Source organism: Ciconia boyciana, chromosome 8 (assembly GCF_034638445.1).
Source record: "Ciconia boyciana chromosome 8, ASM3463844v1, whole genome shotgun sequence".
Classification (NCBI taxonomy): Eukaryota; Metazoa; Chordata; class Aves; order Ciconiiformes; family Ciconiidae; genus Ciconia; species Ciconia boyciana.
Window position 1 is genome coordinate 51,360,581 of NC_132941.1, and position 18,334 is coordinate 51,378,914.

Below are 18,334 nucleotides of genomic sequence, written 5' to 3' on the forward strand. Positions count from 1 at the left end.
CACTTGCTTCTGTTGGGGTTTGATTGAACGGAAAGGTTTTTGTTGCATACCCTGTCTTAATCTGTTCTCTAGACAGCCTTATTCCTGAGCCAACTGTCTTCTGGGCAAATTTGAATTTATTTACTAGGAATGAGTTTCCTCTGGTGTACATCAGGTATCCTGTTGTCACCTCATCGAGGCAATCTGAACTGAAAGTTGTGTATTTGAGTTTCAACATTTGCCAGGATGCTTTCTGGCTGCTGGCCCTAGAAGGATTTTATTTCTGACCATTTCTTAAAATCTTCAGCTACTGCTTATTAGGTTGTTGTAGCTGTCTTTGATTTCTGGAACAGCTTTGTATGTCCTGGCTTCTCAGCTCGACTGGAGCAGCAGCTCATGACTTAAAACTCTTTTATCTTGTTTTGGGCGCCAAGGTTACTGGTCTTTGGTCAGTTAACTGGTGCTGGGAGAGCTACTGCTGACTGTTTTTGCTCTGTGTTCAGGGGGACAAGGTCTTCTGTAAATAGAGGATCACACCAAAGGTTGTACACAAATCACAGCATTCATTTGCTGAATGCTGGTTAGCCACTTAGGCTGAACGGGTAATATGCACAGTGAGCATAAGGATGCTCTCTTCCTCTTGTCTGATGTTTTGGTGACAGCAGTTGATTTACTGCTGTGCTAGAATGCAGCTGGTAGATAAAAAGCTTCTCCTGGAACAGCCCATCACATTTCAGCACTTAAGTTAATTGTAAGCACAATGGGGAAATAAAAAAATTAACGGTCTGGTCCATAGCTATCTGCAGTGCTTTTCAAGCCTTGGCAGAATTGCAAGTGCTCTTACGTACCTAGCAGTGAGAAATGTTTTCATAAATGCCACCAGCTGGAGATAAGGGTTCACAACTCCAAAATGGGATGTAACTCCAAAATAGCAAATCTATCTATCTCTGAGTTTTATGCTCCCACCATCATCCTGGCTGCCGCCTGCCTTCCTCACAAAATTTCTAACAACAGGCGAGCTTAGTGGACCTCATTCAGTTTCTGGCGGATCTCCCCATCCAGATCTAAAAGTCTGCTCTGGAGGGTGCTTATTTTATTAACTGATAATTTTAAAGATAATTTGTTTCACGATCTTTGACTTCTTTTTCCCTGCCCGGACTTTGGAAGTGCCAGTGTTGTGCAGTACATGGATGTTTGTTCTCTTGGCAGAAACCCACTGAACCCATTTTCCTCCCTTGAATGACACAGAATTGCCTCCTATATTTCCTCCCGAGAGCCTGTCCCTGCAGTTTGGGAAAGAGAGCCCAGAGTCCCATAGAGAAAGCCAGGTTCTTTGTGCCAAGTGGGATATGCAGATTGGTATAAAACCACTGACCATCCATGAAACTGAGAAAAGCAGATTGGTCTTGAGAAAAAGCAGTGTGAGGCTAAGTGCATTTTTGCTCCTTGTCCTCCAAACCCAAATGGGTTGAGCAAAGTGCATTTAACATGTATGGGAGTTGTCATGTGTGTGTAGATATGACTTCTTGAAATTACTCTGTAGTAAAAGGATTCATGGCACAGGCTTTCTGGTGAGGTGAGCAGGCTTTCAGCTACCTGACTTCTGGAGCTCAGGGGGTGTCATACTCCTAGCACAGGACTCCCTAGCCCTAGTGGTGGCTACACAGGGATGTCGAGGATTATCAACCACGTTAATATCTTCTATTTGTCTATACTTTTTACAAATTAAGTCCCCTGCAAGCAGTGCACCTAGCTTGTTTCTGTGACCATATGTCTCTGTCGTTACTTGCCTTTGTCCTCCTTTGCAGCCTTTCTGCTTCTTAAAGTAACTGTTGAATCTTGCGAAGGCCTGTCCCATGAGAGCTTGGAATGGGCACTGCATTGTGCATTTAGAGCTGCTGCTGGGTGGAGCTGGATAACAGTTTTGGCTTTGGGATGTTTATGAAAGCTGTGCAATTTCCAGATTGGTTGGATCAGTGAGTCTTTTCCCACCATTAAATAGTTGAACACCTTAGGCTTCTAATGGATTGTGGTTTTAAAACATTTCTGGAGCAGATAACTCTTGTCCCAAAAGGGGATGCCATTTCTGCTAGCAGAGTTCAGAGAACGACAGTCATTTTCTGAGTGAGCTTATAAATGATTTGTCTTTAGAAGAGGCACCTGTGGGCAGAGGAGAAAGACTGTAACTGAACCCTTCCACTCCATGGATAGAAACTGTCAACTTTGTAGGCTTGTTCCTTTAAAGATCACAGATCTCTGTGATATCATTGAACAAACATGTGAGCTACTGTATATCATCTGAGCCTGATGGAATGGCTCTATGCTGAGGTGAGGAAAAGGGGGTGTGAAATGTCCCTCCTTGATGTTGCTAAGTAAAATAATAATAATAATCTTTTATGTACGATCAAAACCTTTTGCCTTGTGTAGAGAAGTGACAAGGCCTGGACTTCAGTACCACTCAAGTGCAAATGTATAAAAGCAGTCCTCAGGAAGGATTTGGGATGTGGGGAGTTAGTCTTTCCTCATGTTTGGCTGGGCACAGAGTAGTGCAGTGGACACAGCAGGACTACCAGGGGTGACTGGCAGGGACGAAGGACAAACTGATGGGCAAAGACTGTTCACTTCTCGGCTCTAAGACACAGTGTGTCCTGGCTAATGCTTAGTGAGCTGAGCAGAGGAAGACTGGCAAACACAAACTAAAAACTGTCTGAGTAACATGGTGGGAACTGTGTGCAAGGGGTCCCTGCACTCACCGTAGCAGTGGAAAGCAGGACGAGGCACCTTCTCTCCCTATCTCCTGGCGCGCTCATCTTTGCTGTGTGCTGCTCAGCCTTGTCCATCTGTCCAGCTCCAGACACTGAACAGGAGGCTCTCTTGATTCCCATCAGTTTGTGTTTCCCCACAGTTAGGACTGGAGCATGTATTCACGGCCCAGTGCCATCCTGGGGCTCATGGGCAGCTGCACCCACCTCTGCAGACCTTTCTCCTCTCTATGACCTGGACAGACCTCTTGTGTCTTACTGCCCAGCATTGCTGATGCATTCTGCATCAGTGCAGTCCTGTTTCATACCTCAGAGGAGAAATTTGCCCTTGGTTGCTTTTGCTTAGCTAGCCCAAAAGATTGAGCTTTTTACTATGGAAAAATCCTTCTTCCAGGAATTTTTGCTGCCCTCAGGGCAGACAGGATGCTGCTTCCGGCTCTGAGAGTGATGGTTGTGTGAGCTGGTGAGGGCTGTCTTACAGGCTTAGTCTGAGGAGCCTCATGCTCACAGCCCACAGCAGGAGAAGGCCGTAGGTCCTTCACTTGCATGTAGTACAAACAGCAGCTGCTTGATGCAGGAGATCTGGGGCACTGGAGCAGGAGTGAGAAAGTGCTGCGTATCTTGCACGTATGTGGCGTGACTACACTGGCGTCTCAAGCCCAGATCTTTGTCTTTCCCACAGTGTGCACCAGACCTACTCTGCATCCTCTGGATCCATAGATTTGTGCTGTACACACAGCATATCTTGGGAATCTGAGTTGTTAGACTGTCATAGCAACATCCTCCTCCTCTTCTTAGCGTTCATGAACATGGAATTAATACTCACAGCTTGATCAGCTTGGGGGTGAGGGATGGTGTTGAAGCATCAGCACTGCATTTAGCTCCAGGACAGCTGCAAAGGTAAGGTAGTGTTGGGTCAGACAAAAGCTCTGTGCTGCTGCTTGTCCTAGGGTGGGTGCTTTTCTTGAAGCCAGTGTGAATGGCAGCTGCTTCTAGTACACGTGCGTAGCACTGGCAGTCTTATTGGATCCTCTCTCTGAACTTGGCTCCTGTAGACAGTGAAAGGGGAAAGGGAGAAGGAGATGAGTGCAGCCGGGGATCTGGGCAGAGTCTGTTGGGAAATGTGGCAGCTGTGTGTGTTTTTATTTAACTTCTAATTATTTAGTTATGTGCTTTGTCTTTGGCACTTCTGGGGATTAATTCCAGCAAAGAGTCCAGCCTGCATCAGCAACTTTTAAGTTGCTCTGTGAGAAGTGTGATGCCATTTGGAAAAAAAAAAAAAAAAAAAAAATCATTTTCCATATTAATTAGAAGATACTACTGTAAAATTTATGTCAATTATCTGGCACTTTATTATGGAGAGGCAATAGCCTCTTCGTAGTCCAGGTGGCAGCAGCCTTTTCATTACAATGAGAAATGTTTCTATTCAGTTGAATTCACTGGGAGAAACACTCGGGGACTACAAATTGCTTGTGGAGATTAGTGAGAGAGAAAAAGGGAAAGATTTGTACTAAACCTGGAGTAAACAAGCCAGTTTGAGGAGTTCAGTGCAAAATGCACATCAGGCTTCTACTAGAATAGGGAAACCCTAATGTCTCTTCCTACAGCCTCCATCCTCTGAGCTGAGGGGACAGACTGCTGGGTTTGCCTGTGGTATCTTAGGCTTTGCCTCAGTTTCAAAGGTGGGACTGCCATAATTCCCTCTGTGGTACACAGGCAGTGACAGGGACTCGGCCACCTCTGCAGAGAGGACAGAAGGCACGTTTGTCTATCCCTGGCTGTCCTTCGCCCCTGTGCCATGTCCGTGCAGTAGCGCTGGTGTGAGGGCATTACATCCCCATAGACAGGCTGCTCCATCCTCCAGCATGGGACAGCTGGGACAGAAGCACCCAGCTTTTCCATCCTGTGAGGGCTTGCTAGGCCTGATCTGGAGAGCTTCCCCCTGTCCCAGCTTGTGAGCCACATGGAGTCGGTGTCGGGGGGCAAATGCATTTTAACCTGGGGTTTGTTGGGGGGTTTTTTTGCCTTTTGCTTGATGTGAGATGATTCAGTCAGTTCTTTTCCAACTGCTTCTGTGTCATGGTAGCTAATGACTGTCTTAAGGGCATGGAGAGGCTTTAGCGAGGTACTGGTGATGCTGACTGATTGCATGCTTGTCCTTTCCTGCGCTGATTAAAAGGACAGTGTAGAGACCTTGCTTTCTTCTTGCTTCTGTTTTTCCTTTGTTTTTCTGTCATTACCCTTGCATGCTTCCCAGAACCTACCCACCACCAACCAGGTCCTTTGCTGGGTGGTGTGAATTGGTGGCGCGCTCTAATTTTATGTTGTAGTAAGGCAGAGGCTGCGGTTGCAGATGATGGAAGATTCCGCAGGTTAAAAAGTTAGTAAGCAATGAAGCATACTGTGTCTGCCTCGTTCTGCGTGTTGCCCGTTAGATTTCATTGCCAATGCAGCTCCTTCTCTGGCTTTGCTGCTAACCATGACGGTGTTCTCCTGGGCAGGATGGGAATTGGAGACTGCTGCATGTAATTCCCTTGTTTCCCCAGGACAGGCTCTTCCAGAAGGTCCAGTCTCTCTTGGGGAAGTGCAGCAAGTTAGCTCTTGTTGAGGATCAACTCAGAGGGAACAGCTCCGGTGCAGTAAGGAAGGAGCCTGTGTGTAGAGAGTAGTACAGTAAAGCACAGTCTGTTTTGAATGCAGAACATTTTGGGGCAGGGACAATTGGTTCTGCGGGAACTGCTTCCAGAGCTTGCGTCCACAAGAGTCCACTGACCCTTTGGAGGTTGTCCCTCCGGTTTACAAGGGAGTGGTAAGCTGATGGATGCAGCAAAGTAAGGAGCCAAAAACTCTGTGAAATAATCTTATTCTTCTAGGGTGCATCAGCATGGCATGGGTGGGATGCTGCAGAGAGCTGAGCCCCACATCAGCCCCTCCATTGTAAGCCAGCCCCCCAGCTATGTTACCCAGAGGGGTGCCTCTACTCACAGGCTGTCGCTGTTACTGGGGAAGGAGAGTTATGGGCCATGGGCAGTTGTAGCTGCAGGAGGAAGTTGAAATCCGAGTGCCACAGAAAGCACTTGCTGTTCAGAGCAGCTCCTGAAAGGTTGGCTTGGGGACACGTATGCAGGGACCTGAATTGCTAACGTTTCTCTGGAACTTCTGGAAAGCAGTCAGTGAGTGAGTGGTGGGGCAGGGGGTTAATTTGATGGCAAATTATCTTTAAATTACAGTGGTGCAGCTCCACTGACTTCTGGTTTGTTGCAGGGAAGTAAATGAGCGAATGTAGCCTCTAGGGCTGATACAGGTAACTGCAGGAAAGGAATTCAGCAGCCTTCGCTTTTTCTTGCATTGACCATGTCTGAGTTGCTCACTTCTGTCATATTGCTTTTTTAAGACTCTTGTCCCCCTAAGGTAACCTACAAAAAGAGATTTAGGTTGTGACTCCTCTTCATTTAATTTTTTTCCAGTATAAAGATCCAGTAAAGCATTTTTTGAAAAAAATAGTTTGCCTTGTATGTTTATCCTTGCAATCTGAGGAGTGTCACATCTCCTCTCCCCTGTTGCTTGCTGGGAAGCTCCTTGGAAATCATCTACAGTCCATTTTCTTCTATCCTTGCCTGACTTCCAGCTGCTCATGACACTTTAAAAAACTGAATGACTATTTAAAATCCGTGTGGGAGAGTCCAGTTAAAAGTCCCTTCCTTTTTAAGTTATTCATACTTCACCATCTTGGAATTTATGTTTTCTAGTCTTCCATAGAGACTTCTTGGAAGACCAGGTCGGACAAGACCTTGAAGGAGAAATGCTTTAATCTCAAAATTAAATTCCTCTAGTTCTTTTGTATCTGACAGAAAGGTGCAGATAAAGATCTCGTGTATTTAATGCAAAAGGGCGTTCGTCCTGCAGTAGTTTTCCTGAGCAAATGTCAAAGCAGTGTGTAAGAAGGGCGAAGGATGCTAGCACGCAGTCTTCTGTTACACAGAGGATGTGTGTTCTTTGTCATCTGTGTAGAAAGCTGATGCCTTTCAAACCTTCATGTTAGGTGCTCTTAATACCTCCTGCTGCTCCTTAACCTCTCCTCTGTCTAGCAGCTGCATCTTAAAGAGCAGGTGAAATTGTTTCAAGGATGGCAGGTCCTAATCTCAGTAACAGTTCCTATCCATTATAGGGTATGAAGTGAAATGATCTGTGAGTGGGTTTATCTCGGATCCCACGTAGCATTTTTTCTCAGCAGCAGCAAGAAAGGGAAATTGTCAGGCAGTGAGGAGAAACTGTTTATTTTTAACTTACCCTTTCTTTTTAAGTTCTATTTCATAATTAAAGGCGATAAGGAGTGGAAGCCAATGAAAATAAATTGCTAAAGCGATAAGCTGATCTCAAAGTTCACTGCAGAAGTGAGTAGTGGGTAACACAGTAGAGACTTTGGGGCCTCTTGTTCCTTCCCTGTCCTCCTCCTAGAGTATCAAACTGAGTTCTTAGCTGCCTTTCAAAGGTGACACAGGAGGGCTGACTTAAAGGATACTGCTTACAGAGCTTGCTGCTGCCCTCGGAGTTTACTCTTCCTCACAGTGGTTTGAGGATGCCCGTGTTGAGTGTCTGAAGAGATCTCTACTCAGAGCTAGCAAGGAGGAATTCTGCTTCATCATGGAGAAGCATGTACATCCATTGTATGGGCACACCCGTATGGCACTCCACATGGCTGTGCATATGGGGGCACAGGGGAGTGAAGAGAGGCCCAAGGGAAGGCTCCTGGGGAGTGGGGTAGCCCTGAGTAAAATGCTTCTACTATGAGTTACTGCTGGAGAAGCATGTTCTACTCCTCACCTTTCAAAGAGGGTTTCTCTCCTGCAGCTTATTAATCTTGGTCAACCTGGCTTCCTCAGATTGACAGGAGGATAGCCCTCTGATTCATGCAAGCTGCTGATTCTTTATTGCTCAGAAGAAAGGTGCATTATACTATTACTCTCCATCCCTAGTGGATAGTTGCATCCCAGACTAAATTATTCCTGTACCCAGGCGGCTTTCATTGCTCTTGTCTCTGTGATACTTCTCACAGCTTCCGCACACAGGAACAAGAGGGCCAGACTGAATTTGGAGATGGCTGTCATTGCGGGGGGGTTCTTCCTCTCTGCCAGTGAAGCTGACAAGCAGCATTAGAAAATGAGTCCTGGAGAGGAGGCTGCGTGCTCTTGCAGCAGCAGAACACTGACAGGCTGTTCTTAAATAACCTTGCAAAATACTGATTACTACCCCTAGCTTGCCTCTGCAATGCTGGAGGACGGCTGAGCTGCAGAGAGACTGCCGTGTGACCATCTCACCTGGGAACCACTTCTAGGACCCTTTTTGACCCTCAGTCCTCATTCGGATCATGACCTGTGGCTTCTGCCACCTCAGACCCTAGCTGGCTTCTAAGTGTTTGCATGAGTGTCTGTGTGTACACTGCCACATGTGAAGTTTGGGGGGAAACAAGACAGGTAAAGAAGTTTTTGAAGGGAGCCCTAAGCAAGTCTAGGATTCTTCAAGTAAAGGATATGAGGACATGACTCAGTCCTGTAAAGGGCAGGAACTGACAGCTGCCTCAAAGGGCAATTGAGGATAGTGTTTACACTGTTTGGGAGGACAAGAGGAGAAGTAGAAGGGTTCTTTGTTGTTCTGGTCACTGTTGTCCTACACCCTCTGCAATGCTTTTCTTAGGATCTCTCCTGAATTGTGAATGCCTTGGGGTAGAGGCCTTTTCCTTTGCACCTTATACTATGTAGTCCTCCTGGCTGAGGCTTTTCATGAGCAGAGGCTACTGTAATGCAAACCTCAGAATGTTGATATTCTGTCTGTGCTTCTCTTTAGCTCTCAGATCAAGTGGTAACAGCCTAAGAAAGAAGTTCATGTGTTTAAGAGAACTGTTTCAAGTGTATGTTTTGCCCAGGAGTGCTGAGCTATATGGTTCCTGGTAGGAAGATAATCGTTACTTACCATCTCACAAATGCTTTGAGGAATGTGTTTGTCCATGCAATGCTTTGGAGCTAAAAAGCATTGTAGGAGTCCCTCTTGGTGAAAATGAATAGTTCAACAGGACAGAGATGTGTAACTATGAATTTACAAGTATAGCCCAGTGCTGGGAGCAAAGTAAGGCAGTAATATAAGCTGGAGTGCTTTGGTTGCAAGGAAGGCAGATAATGAAGTATCTCCTGGGCAGGAAGACCTGGATTTGTGTCTCCATCTGTTTCCAAAACCAGAGTCCGTACCAGAGTTGGTCTTCTCTTAGTGCCTGTCAGAAGTTTGTTCCCATCAGGAGAGAAGTGCAGTGCTGTGTATGGAAGCTGACCTGAGCAGCTGTAGAAGCTGGCAGTTTAGCAGACTGTGAATGTTGATTAGCAAGGCAGGAGGGAGGTGTGCTGGCAAAACTAGCCCTGGGAGGACCATGGGGTCGGGCAAACCTGTGGCAAACCACTGCACAAACCTGTGTTTGTGTAGTGCTTACTGTGTTACATTTGGGTGTACACATGGTAATTAGCTGCTTAATTTAATGAGATCATGTCTGCTTCTCCTGGTGACATAATAGTATTTGGAAAACTGCTGCTGTCATAGGCTCATCCGCTCTTCCCATGGATGAAGAAATTCTGTGAATTTGAGGGCTGTTCCTTACTGGCATTAGGAAGACTTTAGTGCCCACCTCTGTGTTGTTAGTCATGAGCCAAATACTGGCTGTTAAAGCCATGTATGTTGCAAAAATAGGTGCCAGAGCTGTGATCTATCTCAGCCTTGCTCCTCCTGTGCTGAGGCATCTGTGGATGCTGACTCCTCTGCTGTATTTGGCTGTGTCTGGCAGGTTTTGGAAGTGGTACGGTCCAACTACGACACGCTGACCCTGAAACTGCAGGACGGACTGGACCAGTATGAGCGCTACTCAGAGCAGCATAAAGAGGCTGCCTTCTTCAAAGAACTGGTAAGCTGCCTTGATTCTGCAGAATCAGCAACCCTTTTCCAAAGCTTTTGCTTACAGCCTGGGCAGTGGCATTTGGGGTATAGCTGAACAGCCCTGTTACTCCATTGGGCTGCCTCCAGAGACGGGGCAGGAATTGGATCTGAACAGACACTGTGTGTCTCAACTGATAGGAAAGCTCCCTGGGGCTCCCTGCGGGGCAGTACGTGGCTGGGGAGGAACCACCAGACTGCTGAGGCCAGCAACCAGTCAGTCAGCCTCTGTCCATTCTGCCATGGGGATCCACTGTGCTTTGTGGTGGTAAATTTGCATGGCTGCTCCCACCTTGGGTTTATCATGCAAAGCAACTTAGCCTTTTTGCTGTTTTTAAGGGGACCACAAAGTATGGGACTGAGCAGAATATGGGATGCTGGTGAAACATGTGCCTGCTCGTTGCTTTCCTGCATCACTCACAAAATAGAGTTCCCAAGCAAAGAAAGCAAATGCATTGCCTAGAAATGCCTCCTTCTGCCAGAGGAGAAGACTAATGGTAGGAAGGCTCACAAAAATAATATAGCCAAGACAAAACTGAGTCCAAATAATTTGGGTTGGTAGTTATGTTCTTCAGCAAGCCAGCTTGCTCACCCTGCTCCAGAGAGCCCTGACACAACATTTTCTTGTCCAATGGCCGCAGCACCAGGGAGGCAATGTTTTTGTAGTGGCTGGTATCTGAGGGGAGCCTGTTTTTCTTCACTTTTGATTCATTACAGCTTCAGCGAAGGGAGAGATCTCTAACTCTGGCAGCTTTCTCCACCAGTTTGAGAGCTGATTCTCTCTCCCATCTCTGTCCTTGCTGATTGATGAGTAATTGATGCCTGCCCACTCTGTCACGAGTCTGCATGAGTTTGGGAATGTTATGCCTCCCTCTGTCTACTCTGCTCCAGAGCAAGCACGCCTAAATTGGTTTTGCTTCCTTCTACAGAATGCTTTTTAATGTTTTTTTGGTCATTCCAGCACTGCCATTGGGTAGGATATGGGCAAAAACACTTGCAATCACTTTCATGCCATTTTTCTGTGCTCTTTTGTGCCTGTTTTTGTCTCTCTGACCTGCTGTTTGATACCATATCTGGAATACATGCAAAGAAATTTGGCCATAGCCCTCCTGTGACACACGCTTCTCCTATTACTGTACCCTGGAAATCAGATGCATTCATGTTTCTGTTGTCATCTGTTCTGTCCCAAGGGCTCCTGCCCTCCTCAGCCAGCATCTCCTTCCCCAGCCTCTTGGCCACGTGACTGCTCTGCTTCCTGCATGCCCCACTTTCCACTTGGCTTGGCAGAAGCTCAGGCTGATCATGCCAATTGATTAAAATGACATTCTCAGTCCTAAGATCATCACAGCTAAAAAACACTTCAGCTAAAATTATTTTCTTCCTAGCCCGATTTCCGCCCCCCCCATCCCAATTTTGTATCATTTAAGAATCTGTTTAGCATAACCAGTCCCTCCTCAACTCCCTTCTGAAAATTGCCTGTCCAGGTACCCCTGGGACCCTCTCCTCAAGAGCATATGAAAGCCTGAATAATTACTGTCTAAATGTGCTGATTTGACCCAGTTGTGAATCTGTTTAATCCACATTTCTCTAGATGCCCTGAGAATTGGGACCCTATTAAATGTTCTTTACTCACAGCTACAGAAAATCCCCTGCATTCCATTAAGCTGTTCCCTCAACACAGCGGGAAGTCAACCTGATATGTTATGATTTGTCTTCAGCAAACCCAGCTGGTGTCCCGTCCTCCACGCTGGTTTTTCCTCTAGGTGCACAGTAACTGATGGCTTTATTAATTGTTCGAACAACTCATCAAAAAGGCCCTAGTCTGCCCTGTCCTTTCCATATCCTCTTCAAACCAGGTACTTGGCTTCCTTTTTGCGAGGCTTCTGAGTCTTTACTTCGGCTTCCATTGCTGGTCTGATGTTGGATAATATCCCCCTACCCAATGCATTGTGTTTAACCACTGAGGTTTGCAGGATTTCATGGAGGGGGCAAAGTGAAGTTGCTGCAGTTTTCTTCATGGACTCTGCCAAAGGAGCAGGGCTGGTGGTGAACTACAGGTTTCCAGTATAGTTTCCAAACTCATGCTGGTCCCATCAGGTCTTCCTGAACAGGTTCTGTTTGCAAATAATTCTTTCCAGATTCTGCCTGGTTTTCTTATCTCTATCTGTGTGATTGCATTAAAGCAAATCCTTCTTGGTGGGGAATGACACGCAGGAGCCATTTTCCTTTTCGGCTGCCTTTTCATTTCTCTGTGCTCCCATTAAGTGGGTGAGCAGAAACTTCCCCAAGCCATTCTCTTGGCTCCTTTATGCTTAGAAATCTTGTTCTCACTCCTTTGACGTGCTTTGCTAATGCACTGCTTCACTTCCCTGGCTTTGCCTCAGTGCTGCTCTTTCTTGCTAATCCCAAAGAAAAATCTGCTTTCTTCTCCCATTCCCTTTTCAAAGAAGCTTTCAAAGGCCTGCAGTACTGCAGCCACATTGTGGTGGAAGGTGATGTGCAGAGTGTTTTATCAACTGGGTTTTCTGTCCTGTTGTGCTGCCTTTGAGGGGCTAAAGGAAGGAAGTTAGGCAGTTTTCTAACACTTTTTATTTCTTTTCCTTTGAACCCTCAGGGATGCCATTTGAGGTCTGTGCTGCTTTAATAGAATGAGCGGTTTGGATGTGAGCTTTTGGACCCTTGCATTGCAGCTGGAGGAATGTGTGGAAAGAGATTCAGTATCTTCCCAAAACATTCACTGTCTTTGCAGTTGGATAGGTTTCAGCAGAGTCTCAAAATAGTCTGATTAGGGATTGATTTCTGCAGGGGAAATTACACTAATTTGACTTTTAATTGGATGTAGTAGTCAGCATAAACCTTCCTCCCATTGTACAAATTTCTTAAGAGCTGCTTGTTGATTTGAAACGGGTTTAATTGATGGGACTTGCTGTGAAATAGGAGTGTCTGTACAGTGTTGCACATGTCCAGTTATAAAGACACAAAACTAGAACTGAATAATGTTTTCCTCACATGATTAATGCCACTGCTTCATCCATTCTTTCCTTTGCTCATTGTTCTCCACGTGATGTCAGCATTTCATGCATTTCCCGTTTCTTCAAAGTCTGTGCATTAAATGTGATCCAAGCTGCTAACAGGGAGAAAAGAATTCTAAAAGCTCTTTTGGCCTAGTGTGCCTCCAGCATGCTCCATACAGAAGCAAGAGAGGACACATGCTCTGCTTTTACTTCCTTGCAGAATGAATGTCAAAGCTCTGAGCTTACTTTCTGAGGCTGATTTTGGCCCCTTGTATAAGCCACTGTAGAGAGTTCTGGTAGCTTCTAGGCTGGCAGCCAGGGCTGGGCTGCCCACTGCACCACGAGCTAGGAGGAGTCCTCGGGTGTAGCCTCGTGGATGGAGCAGCTCAGCCAGACTGCAGGAAGCTTCTGAAGTTTATCCTTGTTACAGGCTGACACCTCCCTGTGTCACTGTGTGGTCTTCCAACCCCAAAAGGGAGGGAGATGAGCTCTGGCTCCCTGTGCTGAGCCCTGGTGCTGGAGATAACTTGATTTAACTCTAATTTGAGCTATTCTTACCTTTTAAGCTGGTTGGCTCAGAGCTGCCTGCTTTCTCACAGCAGAAGAAATGCTGGGCAGAGATTCGTAGAAACGTCAGTCATCTTGTGTGTTGTTACCATGCCCACTCCTCTCCCCGACTTGTGTTAAAGCAGATCTAAGTCCATCTATACCGCTCTTCACCAAAGTTTGTGTCTAAGCTCCTCTTGAAATCTGAAGCTTTCTTTAAGTGAAAACAGCTCTACACTGGCCCGAGGTGATCTACTCCACTGCTTCACAACCCATAGGTTTAAAAGTATTTCCTCTTTTTGAGTGTAAATCTTCTTTGTCTTAAATTAAGCTGAGTATTTCTTGCCCCATCCCTGGGGAGCCAGAGAAATATTACTCACTGTTCTCCTTCTGACCTCATTTTGCATATTGCAGAGTGTTTGCTCTATTCTGCCTAAACCTTCTCTTTGCAAACTAAACAGGCTTAATTTCTTGTGCTCTACCCCATAGCTACAATTTCTGCTAAGCCCTGTGTTCTCATCATGTGCTACTCCAGCCTCCCTTTCTGGGCTTGTAGAGACTGCTACCGCATCCTTCTTGGAGACCTTGATGTGTATACAAGTTGGGCATCTTCTGCTGGTGCCTGGCCCCGGCAGCAGTTCCTGAGGCCAAGAGCTCATTTCTGCTTGTTCTTTCTACTGCTGGGACCCATAGAAATGCTTCTAGTCATAATAAGGATGCTGGCTTACGCCATGTGTAGCATCTGCCCCTTTTCTGCAGGCAGCCACATTCCCCAGGGCAGAGGACTCTCCGCATCTATTTAGCCATCTTGTTCCCCTCTTGTCAGAACTGACTGGATCGCTGAGGTGGGGAGTACTCAGTAGGACTGGGACCAAATCCTGTCAGTGGGGCTCCTGTCTCCTGGCAGGCAGACAGGCCAGTGCAAACCAGTGTTCTGGAGACCACTTGCAGTGGTGTTTAACATAGGCTATAACCTGTGGTCATCTTACAAGACATGATCCCAAACTATTTCAGTATGGAGTAAGTCAAAAGACACCCAGAGAAGAGAGGTGAGGGGGTGCTCCAAGGGAACGAAGATGCATGGGGTCTCCGCCAAGCATCCTGATGAAGGAGAGTTTGTGGTTCCTGCAGATGCCATAAAACTTAAATATTCTGTCTTTAAGTGTAGACATCTTTGCTAGCTTGCTTGGGTTGTTAGGGCCTGTGCAATGGGGCTCACTGGGATTCAATTCACAGCTTTCCCTGTTAACTTTCCATGTTTTTATTTGCTTCCCACTCTTACATATTCTGCCGTTTTGGGAGCTTTCTGCCCTTCCCCTCTTTTTTTCTCATCAGGACAGCAAGTGGGACCCTCAGCAGTATAAACACTGCTAACTTGCTCTTCCAGCCCCAAGTGCTGGATTCCTCGTTCTGCTTCTATATAATTCATCCCCCAGTGCTTTTAAAAAGCACAAAACACTAACCAGGTCAGCAACAACCTTATTATCACAAGCTCTGAGTCTCTGGGAACTGTAATCCCGTTGTTTGGATGAGCTTGTGTCAGTTTTGCTTTCTGTCACTGCTGCACAGTCGCTGACACAGATGATGTTTGACTTTGTTTTCTCGTTGCCGAGTGCAGCTGAGACTGAGCCCAGTCTGGGGCCTGCGTGTTCGGCCATCAAGTCTGCAGGCATGAAGGGGGAAGGGAAGCTGCTGCACATCAGGGCTGCCCAGCTCTTCTTTGCAGACTCTGCGGGTGACCAGAAGTCCGGGCATCGTTAAGGGATAAAGGTGTCTCCTCTTCAGAGACAGCTAGTAAGCCAGCTTCAAGTGTAAGGCAGCACAGAATACACACAGCTGGCTCTGAACCCATGGTTTTCTGCCAGCGTGGGTGGTAATTTGTGTTTACAGCACAGTAGTATGGCCTCTGTCCTTTCCTTGACTCCATCTCTTTGGCTCTGCAGGTTCTGGAGCAGGACAGAGGCCGTGGCACTGCATTCATCCAGGAGAATGCTGGCTGGCACTGCAGTGGGCACTGGTAGAAAATGCTCTTCCAGCTGCAACCTGGAAGTGCTCACTTTCACCATCACTTTGCCCCAGAACAGGAAACACATCATAGCTCATGCATCCAAACAGAGCGTCCTCTCCCATCCCTATCTCATTTGGAATTTACCCTCCTTGCTGGGAAGTCACTATAGACATTCCTGTTATTCCAGGAAGCAGCTAATCCTCAGGGATTTCTCGCTAAGCTGGAGTCTCAGTGAGAGCTGGCTGCAGCAAGTTCTCTGGGGCTATAACAGCATGCAAAACAGTTTCATGCTGAACCTGGAGGTCAGCAGTGTCAAAGCTGCCCTGCTCACAGGGAGCCAGGAAGAGTCCCTTGGCTAAAACGTCTTTTTTTGTCTCTGTCAGGTTCGGTCCATCAGCATCAATGTGAGGAAGAACCTTGCTTTCAACACGCTGAGCCAGGAACTGCTGCTGAAGGAATTCTCTACGATCTCTTGAAGCAAGGATGCAGCCACTGTGCAGGGCTGACCAGAGACGGGCCTGTCTGGGCAGGGACACTACAGATCTGCAGCCGGTCGCCCCTTGCCTTCCGCCTGCAGAAGGGACTGCATTTCTTCTAGGGGAGAGCCTTGCTGCTGTGTGTTTGATCGCAAAGGCATGTGTTTCAACAGGACTGGGGCTGAGGAGAGGTGATCGGCATGTTGAGGAGGAGGAGGAAGCAATTTTGACAGGTGCCATGGGGGTGGGCAGCCGTTCCTGTGACGTAGCAATGGGAGATTCCCTCCGCAGCCTCAGGGAAGATGCACTGGAAACCTTTGTAGCAGAGCTGGGGAGAGCTCACAACCAAAATAATAAAACCAGTCCAGCTGTGTGAGACAGTTCTGGGTTGAGATCGCTCGCCTGCTCTATGGGGAAAGCTCTCTGATCCCAGGTGAGGGCTGTTCTTTTCTGTCAGCCTGGATCAACCTGCCCTCCCGCAATGTAGGTCAAATCCACTGCCATCCTATTGGGAATGGCTTTGGGGTATAAAACAGTTTCCCCAAGGAGCAGGCCCTGCTCACTGCTGGCTCCTGATGTCAGAAGGTGTCACTAGAACCAAGCCATCAGATTACTGGAGAAGGAGAAATTTTGCCTCCAAGGCTGTTGGCTTACAGGGTCCAGTCTGATCCAGTAAGCGAGAATATGGGTCATCAAACAGAGCACTTTGTAACTGGAGACCAGCTCTGCTTGGGGTCACTGTTGCTTCCAGTAGCCCAGCTCATCTCTGCTGTTTCTAAGGTTGAGGGACATTTTTAGATATTGCATTTTCATGGGGCAGAGGCCAGGCTGACTCCCTCCCCCCGCTCCCCTTACTGCCCATCAGAGACTGCATTGCGACAATCCTCCTCTTCCTCACAGGAACGTCTGCCTTGCACGTGTTTGCAAGTGCCTGGTGACCTTCATGAACTAAAAAGTCCCTGTTTTTTCCCTTGTGTGTAGTATGCAATTAAAATGCAGCTGGAGAAGTAGTTACTTCACTTTCTCGCTTGCCCTCCTGTCTTCACCAAGCGACTTGCAGCAACAGTCTGCTGAGAACTTCCTAAGGAAGAGCTCTGGGATGACGCTCTGGGGCACAGGCAGACCCTTCTGCTCCAGAGCCAGTGTTTCAGAGGTGCCCAGGTCCAGCGGAGCCTGTTCCAAGTGCTGTGTCAGGCTGCCAACTCAGGAATACGCAGCATAAACACGCCTTCCCTGCTCATGCATTTTCAGCTCCTAGCAGTGATGTTAGGATCTGGCCTGACTTGGTGGACTGAAGTAGAGAAGTTATTTACATCCCAGATCCACTTTTTTTTTTCTCTAGAAAACTTTTTTTTTTAAAAAGTGCCTAGTCCCGCTCTTAGCCTCGTAGGTTAGTGTGAGTGATGTGAATGTCATGCTCATTCTCAGCCATTTTTATGCAAGGCTTATTCATGCCAGCGTGTGTTAATTGCGTTAATGTTTCATCTTTACCTGCCATGAGCATGGGAAACTAAAAGCTGTGTCCTTGGCCACCCACTGGTCACAGCACCTGATGAAGACCGTATATTTTTCTTGGGAGCTCCCAACAGAAGATACTTTGCCTCAGCACAGAATTGTCTGGCTTTTATCAGCTAAGGCAGACACTTTTTTGCTTTCGTGCCATGCAAGTGTGTGGAAACATGTACATGTCAGAGGGACGGTGCTTGGGAGAGCAAGCAGGCTCCATAAAATCACTCTGCTTGAGAACAGGCCAGGGCACGTAGGAGGAGGCCGTTTCTCCAGTGAAAAATGAGTAAAAATGGTTTGCAGCACATGGCACTTGCCTGTATGTGTGGGGAGCTCTTGCTAGGCCATCTCGCCTCTGACGGGGGGAGTGTCTTCCCGAAGGGGATGGCGTTGCTTCCTTGAGGTGCAGCCCCAGCATCGCTGCTGTCGAAGCATTGAGTCACCCGGCTGTCCACATGCGTCCTTTTCTCTGATCCCGCTTAGGCTGAGACTAGATAGATAGGCGAGAGAGTTGAGGATGAGTCTGCCTCAGCAACCTCTGGGATTTTCAGCTTTTCACTCTGGGCTCAGCTGCCGGAGGTCTCATCTCCCCCATGGTGCTCCCTTGCTGGGATGAACTGAGAAGCCCCGGCTGTGACTGGGAGCAGCTCCTGAGGTCAGCATTCATCCAAGGCTGAGCTGGGGAAGACTGTGACACGTGTCCTCTTGTCACGCTGTCGCCGAACCAAGCACTGTAAATGGATGTACATACAAACCTAGAGCTCAATAAATAGCAGAGCCCTGCCTCTCCAGAGTGTGCAGTGTTTGTCCTTTGCAGAGGGCAGAGTGGGGTAGTTATGGGGGTGGCCCTGACACTGTTTGGCGGCAGGCTGCCTGCAGCAGGGGAGTTGCTTGCCCTTGGGCTTTTCTTGCCTGTGCAGAGGGAGGTTGTGGTGCTGCTCGGTGGTGCCTCCTCCTTGGTCCAGGCTGCAGGTACCAGCCAGTAGTGAGCAGCCCTCCGCCTCTTACGTGCCCCTGCAGCTGCCAGTAAGGAAAACACGAGCAAGGCTGAGAGCCTGTGGATGCGAGCAA

The 18,334-nt window shown here is 47.5% G+C and overlaps 1 protein-coding gene across 3 annotated transcripts in view; it reads left to right on the forward strand.

Annotated features, from left to right (window-relative positions):
- Positions 1 to 18,052, forward strand: part of ARMH3 (armadillo like helical domain containing 3) — a 134,438-nt gene extending 116,386 nt beyond the window's left edge. For all 3 annotated transcript variants that reach the window (XM_072871730.1, XM_072871731.1, XM_072871732.1), the window contains exons 25-26: positions 9,568 to 9,684; positions 15,665 to 18,052. In XM_072871730.1, coding sequence (XP_072727831.1) covers positions 9,568 to 9,684; positions 15,665 to 15,757 — 210 coding nt within the window. In that variant the 3' untranslated portion in view covers positions 15,758 to 18,052. The remainder of the gene's footprint in view (positions 1 to 9,567; positions 9,685 to 15,664) is intronic.
- Positions 18,053 to 18,334: the final 282 nt, after the last annotated feature.